Here is a 13,134-nt window from a genome sequence, read left to right as displayed (position 1 = left end):
GCCCAGGTGGCTTCTCTCTACACAAAATGGTTTGCATTCAGGGAGGTCCAGCACAACAACAACAACAAAAAAACACATACAAAACACACACACACAAACCAGTAGGGATTAAGTGGAGATTAAACTTTTAATGCTGGTCTCATTAGCACTATAATATCTTAGGTCAGTGGTTGGCAAACTCATTAGTCAACAGAGCCGACTATCAACAGTACGACTGAAATTTCTTTTGAGAGCCAAATTTTTTAAACTATATAGGTAAGTACATTGTTACTAACTTAATTAGGGTACTCATAAGCTGGCCTTTGCTAAAAACTCAAGGGGCCAAAGAGCCAAAGTTTGCTGACCACTATTCTAGGTTATGTCAATGTAACCTAATAGCACTTAAGACAGCCCAGAATTTTGTGGTAGAAACACCCATCTATGACAGATCTCTAGAATCAAAAGATCCACCCATTGAGGTAGGTGGAGCATTTAAATATACTTGAGGATCAAGCCCATATTCCTCTCAATGTTAAATCTTGAGAACAATCTTAATGTTTAAGCTGTTAAATTAGTTCCTAGAGCTTATTAAAACAAATAACTCCTTGAATGAAGGCAATATTTGATTATAGTGAATACTATTAAACTTCAAGAGCAGCCCTAGCTGGTTTGGCTCAGTGGATAGAGCTGCAACCTATGGACTGAAGGGTCTCGGGTTCTATTCTGGTCAAGGGCACATGCCCAGGTTGTGGGCTTGATCCCCAGTAGGGAACACGCAGGAGCCAATCAATGATTCTCTCATCATTAATGTTTCTCTCTCTTCCTTCTCCCTTCTTCTCCGAAATCAATAAAGATATATATATATATCTTAACAAAATAAAAATTAAAAAACAACAACAACCAAAACTTCAAAAGCAGAAAGGTGGTTTTTAAAGAAACCCCTTTAATATAACGAATACAAAAGCTTGTCAGAAAGTGTTCCTACAATTACACATCTTTGAACAAGTGAAACTATAGTTACTAAACAACTAGTTTTATTATAGCATCTACACTGTCTAAAAAAGAACAAAATAAATAACCGTAAATGCATCATAAGACACCCTTTTATTTAATTCAGTAGTGGTTGTTACTACTACATTTTATTTATTTATTTATTTTTATTCTTCAGATTCTCCAGGCTTCCGGATATCATCAATTTTCAAAATCATTCTAACCATTTGTGTTGCAAGAGAGATCTGTTGCTTTTTGCCAATCAAGGTTTCTATCACATGTTGTTGCTTCATATCTGAAAAATACAAGTAAGTTGGTTATCCTAAAATATCAGACATTTAATTTTGAAAACTTGTTTTGATTAATGAAATCAGACTAAAAGGCGGAAATTACAAATTTAGAAGCAAGTTAAATTCTGAGGAATAAATTTCATTACTGCCAAGGACATTCTGGAATTTGAACCTAGTTATTACCAGAAAGCTAGGGTGAAGGTGGGGACAGAGGGCACCTCTCTTCAGTTTTAAGCTAAAATGCTAGGTGAGTAAGTGAAACCTTTCAGTGACATCTCATCCAAGACTATCCAACATTACATAACTTAGTAAACATGAAATAAGTGACATCTGACTGTACTTGAAGTGTAAGATAATTACAAGACCTAAAAATGATAAATTTAAGCACAACCAAGCATTCAGATTTAAAAAATTAAATACCTGACAGTTGTTGCTGTTATAACATCCCTGGGCTTTTACATGAAGAGCAAAACACATCTATACCTCTAAGTGAAAACATAAACTGTCCATTTCTGCAAAACTTCACACAGCACAAGCAGTACAAAAAGCGTGGGGACCACTGTTTCAACAAGATCATGCTATACTACCTCTCAGCAAGTAAACTGTTCACGTGGCCACAGCACATCCCACTTATAAAACACCCCTTAATTTATGTGATACAAGCACAGAATAAGCTATAAGTTAAGTCAGTTTCATGGCTATTTTATGAAAGACTCAGAACCAAAGCACTTGGACAGACATTTGTGTAAAAAAAGTAAGATTCTTTAAAAACAGATGAAAATGGAAGCCATCTTTGGTATAAATACCACACTGTAGTCGCAACCAAATCAGTATCTGAAATTCAGGACCTGAATACCTTTAAGTGCATAAGTCTTAAAAAAGCTGCGGTAACCTCACAGTAAGCATTACATCGTATGTAACTACTCAATTTAAATCAAAACACAGCCCCACCCACAGGTGTAACAGCTCCTCACCGTTTGTACCCTTGTGCATACAGTCAATCCCAAGAGCAGGGTTCTTATCCTTCACTTGTCTGGCTCGGACCTCTGACATCGTCTGGATGGGATTCATGCCACTGTTCTCCGCTAGGGCCATGGGGATGACCTCCAGGGCATCTGCGAATGCTCGCATGGCATACTGCTCCAAGGTTGGGCACTAGAGGGTACAGGATTAATGTAAGTGTGCTTGGCAAACACTCCCAGGAGCAATTTAGAAACATAATTACATATCTTGAAAAAAAAAAAAACACCCACATAAACAAAGTCACAAAGAATTCTAAGCACAGGCTATTTGATCTACTTTTAATTTATCAAAATGTTAAAATGTCACCACAGAGTAAGGAAGAAGGTATACATGTGAGAGAAGTCTGAGAATCAGCTCTTACTGGTTTGTTTGTATTATATAATTAATTTTGAATGTCAAATAACATTTAAGTGTAGAGATTTACACAAACAGTAGTTGGCAAGGCTGGAATGACCTGGAATGAACTGAGAAATGCTAGTTGATGGTAACTAAGTTTGCCTACACAGGCATGAGAATATTCTCAGATCGAACACCTATTAAACCTGATGCTCTTGTTTACTTTCAGTCTAGCACCCGGTTGCTTCGGAGCACCGCTTCCTCACATACCAGAACCGTCTTAGTCCTTCCTGAGCCCCAGGTGCACCTTACCTTATCTGCTGCTTGGCTGACCGCTAAAGCACAAGCAATTTCAGCAGCGCCTCCACCATACACCACACGATTATCACGGATGAGGTTCCGGATGACACACAAGGCGTCGTGAAGGGATCGCTTTGCTTCCTCGATGATCTGGGGAAACAGTGCTGCCTGAATTAATGTGGTCTTGATTTATTCATTTTAGAGCCAAACACTTGGCACCTCTGGTTTAACGTAAGTGCTTGCTGAAAATATTCCTATCTCCCCCATTAAAACCAGCTTGGTTAAAACAAATGCAGAGAGCCTGCCAGAATATGTTATTACATGGTTTCTATTTTTACTTCCTTTCCCTATAATATAGTCAAAACACATGAAACAGGTAGCCAGTGACTCGTTCCAAGACACACAACCAAGCGAAGGGGTCACACAAAACAGACAAAGAAAAACCTCACAATGAGTCCTTTATTATGATGCACTAAAAATCCACTGTAGGAAAATGGAGAGATCAATGGTTATTTACTTAGCTTCCCTATTTCTACCCACGAGACTGAAGAAAGGCAAATGTGCCTTGCAGAACTGACAACAGAACATGGTTTTCAATAATTTAATACCACAATATATCATTGTTTCTTTCAGAAAAATGATCCTGTTTAGTTATGGCAATGGTGTCTCTCTCTGTTAATATGTTATGGGCAAAGCCAAACCATACATCAAAACTGCAAAATATGTAGAACAAGTAACTGAATTCTCACCATCTTATTTCCTCCTCTGATGAAAATGGTTACAGCTCTGGAGTTCTTACACTGCTCAATGACCAGCATCTTGTCCTTCGTTGTCCCAAATGAGATCTCTTTTACAATCCCAGCAAAGCCCAGCTTCTCAGCTGTGAGCTCTGAGAAGCGGGGGACGATCCGCCCTCCTGTTGCAATGGCAATCAACTATTGGGATGGGATGAGCAGAGAAGGAAGACAATGTTGGTCCACATTAAACTTTCACAACTGGATCACAAATGAGCTTGTTCACTAGAATTGCTGCCCCATTCTGGCTAAAAAAAAAAATTCAAGTTCAACAACAACAACAACAAAACCTTGATAAATGAACAAAGCTGTGAGGAGCCGTGTCTTGGTTTGGGTCTGTCACCCTGCAGTTCTTGACCCCCATCTCTTGATTGTACCTCTGAATCAGAGCCCTGCATAGCTGTCCCTCTGCAAACCAGGATGCAGCGAGGACCAATGAGGCCATTTGTCCAGGTACAGAGCATGTCTAGGATGGCTGTCAGTATCCGGCTGACACAGAGTGGGTAAGACCACCCTTGAGAGCCAAGGAAAGCCCAAATAAGGTGATCCATGGAAAGCAAACGCCACAGAACACCGGAAACAGATGGCACTATTAGTAAAACCAGAAAAAAGATCCTAGCACTTTTCTCTCTCCCAGCCCATCCTCCTCGAATCTATAAAGCTTTAGCATGAATTGGTAATTTAAGACAAGCGCTATCAAAGCAACCCCAAGATACACAAATGCATTGTAAGGTCCGACCCTAAGTTCATACATCTCTTTCCACAGAGCTTCCTTACCTCGATTTCAGGTCCTCCGACCCAACGAACCGCAGGCAAGTTGTTCTGAAGAAGTAAGTGATTCGCTTCATCATCAAAGCCCCACTGACAAATAGCTAGGTTAGCGCCAGTTTCTTTAATCTAGGAAAAGACATGCCACAATCATGTTAAGAAAAAGTATTCTTGGGAGGGAGAAGGAAAGAGTGAGAAAAAAATAAGTATTCTTTGTGCTCTAATGTTTGAAAAAAGGTTAAAAAAGGTGAGATACATAGTTGAGTTAGGTGGGTAAACTGAAATAAAAGCACAGAAAAGTAAACATACAACTACTTTCGGTCAGCTCCATATCCTAAATAATGAGCATATGTCAATGGGAATCACCTCACTTTAAAAAAATATATATCTTATTGATTTTTCTACACAGAAGAACGGAGAGGGATAGAGAGTTAGAAACATCAATGAGAGAGAAACATCAATCAGCTGCCTCCTGCACACTCCCTACTGGGGATGTGTTCGAAACCAAGGTACGTGTCCTTGACTGGAATCGAACCTGGGACCCTTTAGTCTGCAGGCTGACGCTCTATCCACCGAGCCAAACTGGCGAGTGCTGAATCACCTCACTTTTAAACTAAGCTTTAAAAATCAGAAATTCATATTGACCTCAATTGTTATAGTGAAGCAAAACAAGAGTCAACAAAGCTAAATACCCCAATAGCTCCCAGGAAATCAAGGTAACAGCTCTGCCCTGTCACAAATACCTATGAAGCAGTTTCATTCACTTGTGTTTCAACAGGACATTTTAGATATACACTGCTGCGCAACTTGCTTTTCTCACCTAAGTGGGCTGTCCTTTGTGGATTCATGGGTAGACCTATTTAGTGACCAACAAAGATGATCCTGCTTCTAACAAGATCCTCCACCCTTTGCAAATGGCTCCTGATTCGGCCCAAGGCGGCATGATTACCAGCCGACTGTCCTTCTCTCCCTCCCTCCCTCAGTGATCACCTGCAATAACTGAGCTATAGTCACAGCCTCCATTTCACTTCTGTCCTCACCCACCTCTCCTTCCTTCTCCAATTCTCTGGAACTCAGCACATTAACAGAAAATTCCTTGTTGCAATGTCTCCATTACATTCTTGCTGTGAACAAACCCTGGCTGTCCCCTGCACTCCACTCAATTGGCTATTTTCTTCTTCCATGTGCTCAGAGTAAAAGAGGGATCCTTCTTGCTCCTCACAGCTTCCCTATTTCTCTTAAGTCACTCTCTCAAATTCTTTAAAACATGAGCATCTGGCAACCTCACTATTCCCATTATCATTCCTGGAAACCTACACATCTACCAACACAGTCCATCCAACTCCCTTGGCCTCAGTTCCCATGCTTTTCCTCCACTGCATCTTGGCCGGCATTCCCATGACCACCTTGTAAGGGACCTGTATTTACAAACTCCTGCCAGCATGCTCCAACTCAGCTCTGATGTTCTCTTCACCTGCCAATGTCTGTAACACAGTCTCTCCCTCTTTTCCCTTATTCTGCACCTTAAGAGCAAGAGCTCAGCTTTGTTCAGTTCTTATCTCAGTGCCTGACATAAAGTAGGCACTCAGAAATATACTATGAAGGATTAAATTTAATACACACAAAAAAAATCAAACACCTCCAGTTTTTGCTTGCTATGATGTCCATGTTCATCTATCTTTGAGTTCTACTGTTTTAAATTGCCAAAGAAGACTGCTATGCCACAGAGCAGATACATGTAAAATAGCAACAACCAAAAAAAGAAAATAGCCAGAAGGGGAAGAGGGAAAATATTTACAAAATAATACTCTAACTTATATAAGCAAAGAGCTGGGATTTCTATGATTGCATTTGGGTTTAATTTCCAGGTACCCAGGAACTTCTTTGTTTAAGAGTTATATTTAGAGGTCTAAAGTATGTGATAAAATTGTCTAAACTTCAAACTTATTAGTTAAATGTGTCCAAGGGAGTAAGTACAATTCAACATAACTGAGTCTACTCTTTCTGATACCCTAGACATATGACCATTTTAAAACAAAATCAGACTTCTTTACCCCTTATCACTTTGATTTGTTCTCCTTGTGATTATTTGTAACTTTCAGAATTTAAAATGAAGACGGGGCCTATACTGTTAATGTTATTTGTAGTCACACAATGAAGTGTTAAGCTGGTATAGGGTAATGCCACACACCTTTATTACCTACAATTGCCTAACAGCATCCTTCAGGAGCTGCAATGTCACTAAGAGCTATGGGGAGACTTACCTGATGAATCATCTCTTCAAACTTCTCCTTTTCGTATTTCTGAAGGGCTTTATAGTCTTCCACAGAGGTCACATCCAGCTTATGCTTCGTCTTTGGTTTTGGTGGTTCAAATGGACATGTGAGAATTGCAATCTTAGCATCTTGTACTGCCTATGGGGAAGAACAGAATCATCTGAGTTGGTGGCTCTAAGAGTTACAATAAAAAGCCTGATGAAGCTGTGAAACGCAATGACTTACTTTTGGCATCTGTGGATGACTGAAATCCTTGTCCACAATCACGCCCTTAATAAGTTTAGTGTCCTCCAATCTCCCTCCCACTTTGCCTTCTACTTTGATGAGCTCAAAGTCAACATCTCTGCGCTGCATATCAGCCACAGTGAGAACAGCATTCACGGCAATCTCCGCCATTTGTCGGTGACAGCTGTTAACCCTAATGAAAATATGCAAACAAACCGTTCATATTCACTTAACAGTTACTGAAACCAAAGTAGACTATATAATATGGAAACTCAAATATAAGATAATATATTGCAACTCAAATGTTTTATAAAATTATGCTCAGAGTCTCAGAAAGGAATGCCATCAGAACCTGTACTGTCAACAGTCTGGGACAGGGATTCTTAACCTCAAAGCAAACTTTGCCACCCATAACACTGAGAACATACACTTTGGAGCCCAGCGTGGTTTTCGCAGTCTGAATCAGGGGTTCAGTTAACTTCATGTCAACAAGGACACTATCGCTGATCTGATCCAGGTACTCGATAGCAATGCGTGCGGCTTGCTCATAGCCATCAGCGATCCTGATAGGGTGAATGCCACGGTCCAGCAACTGCTCGGCTTCTTCCAACAAGGCACCAGCCAGGACTGCAGACAAGATAATGCACAAATGGTTCAGGAAACGTTAAAATTTTGCCCTGAAACTCTGAAAGTTCTAGAATTAAGCTGGAAGCATCTTATAGGCTGACGATCTAATCTATTTTTAAAAGGAGAGCTTCTTGTTTCAGTTCTAGCAAAGGTCTAACGGGTCTTCCATTATACTAATAGATGGGTGTTCAACTGTCTATGATGTAAACAATGTAACTAGAGAATATAATGTGAAAACGTTTTATAAAGGAAAAAAAATTTTATGTTTCCTGGGCCAGGGATTTCTACCCTGTGAAATTCATGCACTCTAAGCACATGTAGGATAATGTCTGATACCCAATTAAGATTTCTAAATAAATGAATTAAAATTTTATCTACAAAAAGGGTAACATTAAAAAATAGCTCTTTAATCTTCCCCAAGTCTTTAACATTTCCGAACTTGAGAAAAAAAACGTGAGAAGAGTAAACTGAACACTCTTTATTAATAACATTTTGTGACACAGATTTGTTTTCTCTGTATATGCACTCTTTTCCTGTTCAACTCTTGAGAATTGTTGAAACCATGACAATGTCACCCCTAAGTATTTGAACACACAACTGAGAACCAGGGAACTTTCTACATCAATGCAATGTACCTGTCACTCAGGAAACTTAACACTGAAAAAAAAAAATTACTATGTCGTGACACATAATCTACAATCAAATTCCCCCAAATGTCCCAACCTCCCTCACGGCTTAAATAAAATCTGGCATCTGATCAAGTTTTCTGCATTACACTTGGTTGCCATTTCTCTTTAGCTCCTTTAATCTAACTACCGTCCCCCTCTTGTCCTTTCATGGTACTGATTAGTTTTGGAAGGTCTGGGACACTTGTTTTGTAGGGTGTCCTTCAACTTGAATTTGTTCATCTCCTCATAATTTGATTCAAAGTAAACATTCTGAGTAGGGATGTTAGCCATATGATGCTAAATAACACCTCTTAAATAAGAAGTTATTTTGCCCTTTCTTACCAACCACTCCTGTGGTTCCATCTCCAATTTCATCATCCTGTGATTTGGCCAGTTCAACCATCAACTTGGCAATCTGGTGATCAACATCCATCATGCTCAAAATGGTAGCACCATCATTAGTTACAGTCACATCACCATCTTTATCCACCATCATTTTATCAAGCCCTAAAAAGATAGGTGTGTTTAGAATGTTTTGGGGGGAAGAGGGAATTCAGCCAATAAAGAACAAGTCTTGACCCAGGTCCTATCAAGGAATTTATCAAAAATATTCAACATATAAAAGACATTTTAGATTGGCCAACACAAAATAAAGCATTGCAAGCAATGTAAAATGGCTAAAACCAGAGAAACTAGGCAGAAAAATTATGGAGCATTATTAAATGTAGTATCACAAAAGATGACAGCTTTGATTTGTAATCCTGTAGGACCCCACACACTGGGCAGCAGCAGCCAACGGCCCACTCCAGCATTCCCCCCCATTCCTTTTTTTTTTTTTAAATCTTCACCTGAGGGTATTTTTTCCATTGATCCTAACAATAATACGCCAACATCAAAAACAATAGTCTACCAACTAGAAACATTCAATACATATCCTAGTGTTCAAGAAAGGAGATGCCTGCCGAGACCCGTTTGGCTCAATGGATAGAGCGTTGGCTTGGGGACTGAAGGGTCCCGGGTTCGATTCCGGTCAAGGGCATGTACCTTGGTTGCAGGCATATCCCCAGTAGGGGGTATGCAAGAGGCAGTTGATCGATGACTCTCTCTCATCGATGTTTCTAACTCTCTCTCTCTCTCTCTCTTCCTCTCTGTACAAAATCAATAAAAATAAATTTAAAAAAAAAAGAAAAAAGAAAAAAGAAAGGAGATGCCAAGAAGTGCAGTAACTACAGGACTGCTGCTCTAATTTCCCGCACAAGCAAAGTCACCCTCAAGGTGATGGAGCAAAGGCTTCTACTCTATATGGAGCCAGAAATGCTGCGTGTCCAGCTGGATTTAGAAAACAGGTACTTGAGATCCAACTGTGAGCATTCGCTGAATACTGGCGTGCTCCAAAGAATTTCAGATTACTCTGTGCTCTATAGACTAAGGAAAGCCGTGATTATGTGGATCATGAAAAGCCAGGGGTTGTTCTGAAAGAAACTGGTGTACCTCAGCACTGGACTATCTGTATTATGGTCAGGAAGACGCTGTCAGGACAGGATGTGGAGAGACAGATGGTTTTCTATGGGCAAAGGTGTCAGAGAAGCTGCATTTTATTTCCTATATGTTTAATCTGCAGGCAGAACTGAGCTAGATTTAGAGGCAGGAGGACTGAAAATTGGTGGGAGAAATATTATTAACTTAAGATATGCAGATAACATCATCCTACTGGCAGGAAGCAGCAATGATTTGAAAAGACTTCTGATGAAAGTGAAAGAAAGTGCCAAAGCTGGGCTGCATCTGAACATCCAGAAGACAAAAATTATGACCACTGGAGAAATGTACAACTTTAACACAGACAATGAAGACATTGGGTCCTGCAGGATTATAAATAAAAGCTGTCATCTTTTGCTACTATTATATCACATGTGTCAAACACAAGGCCCGCGGGCCAAATCCGTCCCGCCAGGCCTTGCAATGTGGCCCGCACCGCGCTGTCATCACTGCACTCCGCTGCGTTTCCATCACAATGACAGTTTATGACTGTTCAGTAAACCATTCGGCCCGCGATTTAGGCTGGATTTTAGATTTTGGCCCCTTCTCTGATTGAGTTCGACACCCATATATTATATGATACTAAATTAAACAGGAAAAAGCGAATAGTCAAGTTACATATCATTTTAATAGTTCAAAGCATACAATTGGTGATGAAATTGTTAAAGATTTTGCTTATCTTGGCAAATTAAGCCTGACATAGACCACTGAAGGCAAAAATGGCAAAGCTGCAGCTGTCCTACTATGGGCATGTCATCAGAAAGCAGAGTTCTTTGGAAAAGATAATAATGCTGGGCAAAATAGAAGGCAGCAGGAAAAAAAAAGGAAGACCTATGAGGTGGACAGACTCCATAAAAGCCATAGGCACGAGTCCATAGGAGCCGAGCAGAGCAGGTGAGGACAGGACACTGCGTACATGACTCTATGCATAGGGTCGCCAGGGGTCATAGCTGACTCAAATGCACGTAACATATGCACATGATTTGGAAATAAAATAATGCTATGTTAAAAAACATCTGACCTGAAGTTGTACATACATTATGACTATCACCATGTTTAGAGAAGAAATTTACAAAAACTCTGGCTGTATTCGGGGAGTAGGTTGGCCCCCTCCATTCTCCTCTTCTGTCAAGAGGTTTTATTGTTTAGTCTCTGATTTAAAATTTTTGTCAAACTCAGAATGTTAGTCTCTTACCATTTGGTCCGAGTGATGTTCTCATTGTATTTGCTACAGCCTTTGCTGCCATTATATGAGACTAAATGAAACAGAAAAAAAGCAAATATTCAAGTTACATATAATTTTAATAGTTCAAAGCATACAGCTGATGACTGATGATAAGTACACTTTGCAATGCTGACTTCATGTGAGAGTCCAGCCATAGACATTCAGCACCTTGAACAGTCACATGATGGTTTATTGCAGAAACATGCTTCTCTCAAATGGTCTAGCCAACAAACAACCTGTACAAAAAGTCATCCTTGCTGTTACCTGCCAAGGGTATCAATACTGAAAAACGGAAGCTTAAAATCACTTGTTCCTAGTTCCACACATAATTAGGTCCACTTTCCCTCCATATCTGGTTTCCTTTCTATTCTTGCTATCATAACCTAACTCAGATCCATAGACCCTACAGAAATCCAGGGTCTCATATCTCACCTCTTAACCTTCAGATTCGTCCTACATCCATTGAAGCCATCCGTCCATTTCTCTGTCCCTCATCAGTCCCCAAACCTAAATGGCCCCTGCTCCAACATGCAGGTCTAAAAGCTTCAGCTTTTCAGAGCCTCCTCACTACCAAATCTGAGACCTAGTTCCTTCCAGTGAGGATTGTCTATGCCTGTTCCCCCAAACATGGCCCCTGACTCCTTGACTATGGCCTTCTCACTAGCCACCAAAACCCTGACCAATTTTTAAAGCAGTTCAAATGCACATGTTCTGTAAGGCCTTCCTTCCCCGGTTACCCCATCTGACAGAGAACAAGACACGAAGTTCATTAGATTTGTGAAAATGTAATTCTTAAAAATATACTTTGACTTATCCTATATAATAAAAAGCTAATATGCAAATTGTCCCTACAGGGAAGAGTTCTACTGGGAATTAGACATGTGCTGATCACCAGGGCGCAGCACTGGCAGTAGGTAGCAGTGGAGGCACTGCCAGCCCCAATGAGTGGGACCATGGTGGGATGCTGGAGCAGGTGAGCAGGCTGCACCAGCCCAAGGTGAATGCTAAGGGATGCCCCAGCTGGCACCCAGGAGCCACTAGGGACACTACCCATGCACGAATTTCATGCACTGGGCCTCTAGTGTCTATATACTGGAATTTTTAAAGAATAATAACTGTAGGGAGGTAGTCCCTAAAGCAGGGGATATTTTCATTCCCCAGAAGACACTAGGCAATCCCTGAAGACATTTTTGATTGTCAAACCGGGGAAGGAGCCTGGCTGGTGTGGTTCAGTGGTTTGAGCATCAACCTATGAACCAGGAGGTCACAGTTCAATTGCTGGTCAGGGCACATGCCTGGGTTGCAGGCTTAATCCCTAGTGGGGGGGTGTGCAAGAGGCAGATGATCAATGATTCTCTCTCATCATTGATGTTTCTATCTCGTAATCCCTCTCCCTTCTTCTCTGAAATAAAAAAAATATTTTTAAAAAATGGGGAGGCGGCTATTACTGGCAATAGGTAGAGAGATCAGTCAGGGATGATGCTAAACATCCCGAATAGGACAGCTCCCACTACAACAAATGATCTGGCCCCAAATGTTACAATGCCAAGGCTGAGAAACCCAAATCTAGACGCCCTGGTTTTGGAGTTAGACAGAAGTGGGCTTTACCCATGGCCTGTTGTTCACTAGCTCTGTGACCTAGTTAGCACTGCCCCACCCAGTTCGGAAAGGCGCTTGCTGCTCCCCCCCAACCCCTAAGACCTGCGGGGTGCGGGGCTGCACACGAGAGGGATCCCCTCGGCCTTTCCCAAAGCACATGGCAGACCCGCTCCCGTGCTTGCGCAGGCGCAGAGACCAGGGTTCGGCCACTTCCTTCATCCCAGCGTCCGTGCGTCCCGTTACCTTGAGAGCCTCCAGTCCCATAAGACGAGTCTTGCGGTCCTGATCCTTGATGATGAGGAAAGGGCGCCCATACTCATCGAAGGCGAGAGTCCCGAAGGACGCCATGGCTCTGCAGCTAGGGTTACCTGCCCACAACCGGCGGAGACCACTCCGGAACTGAGACCGCGCCTTCCGCTCGCGGGAGGGCTCAACCGCTCGCGCGTGCGCAGAGCAGCCCGGTCGAGACTTATTTTTCGCCTGAGACTAGTTTCACGC

At 41.4% G+C, this 13,134-nt stretch overlaps 1 protein-coding gene across 2 annotated transcripts; it reads right to left on the bottom strand.

The window, feature by feature from the left end:
• Positions 1-1,069: 1,069 nt before the first annotated feature.
• On the bottom strand, positions 1,070-13,066 carry CCT5 (chaperonin containing TCP1 subunit 5). Of its 2 annotated transcripts, XM_036409767.2 has the most exons (11): positions 12,880-13,065; positions 11,008-11,068; positions 8,619-8,783; positions 7,410-7,608; positions 6,982-7,174; positions 6,745-6,894; positions 4,490-4,609; positions 3,668-3,853; positions 2,931-3,068; positions 2,234-2,414; positions 1,070-1,264 (listed from the first exon to the last, which is right to left on the bottom strand). In XM_036409767.2, exons 1-11 carry the CDS (start codon positions 12,982-12,984, stop codon positions 1,137-1,139), a joined length of 1,626 nt encoding a protein of 541 aa, XP_036265660.1. In that variant the 5' UTR covers positions 12,985-13,065; the 3' UTR covers positions 1,070-1,136. The 2 variants fall into 2 exon arrangements, with proteins under 2 accessions (XP_036265660.1, XP_036265661.1); XM_036409768.2 differs by lacking the exon at positions 2,931-3,068 and having other exon boundaries at positions 12,880-13,066.
• Between the last annotated feature and the right edge of the window lie 68 nt (positions 13,067-13,134).

Source organism: Pipistrellus kuhlii, unplaced genomic scaffold (assembly GCF_014108245.1).
Source record: "Pipistrellus kuhlii isolate mPipKuh1 unplaced genomic scaffold, mPipKuh1.p scaffold_m20_p_4, whole genome shotgun sequence".
Classification (NCBI taxonomy): domain Eukaryota; kingdom Metazoa; phylum Chordata; class Mammalia; order Chiroptera; family Vespertilionidae; genus Pipistrellus; species Pipistrellus kuhlii.
This window is presented reverse-complemented; position numbering and strand designations above follow the sequence as displayed.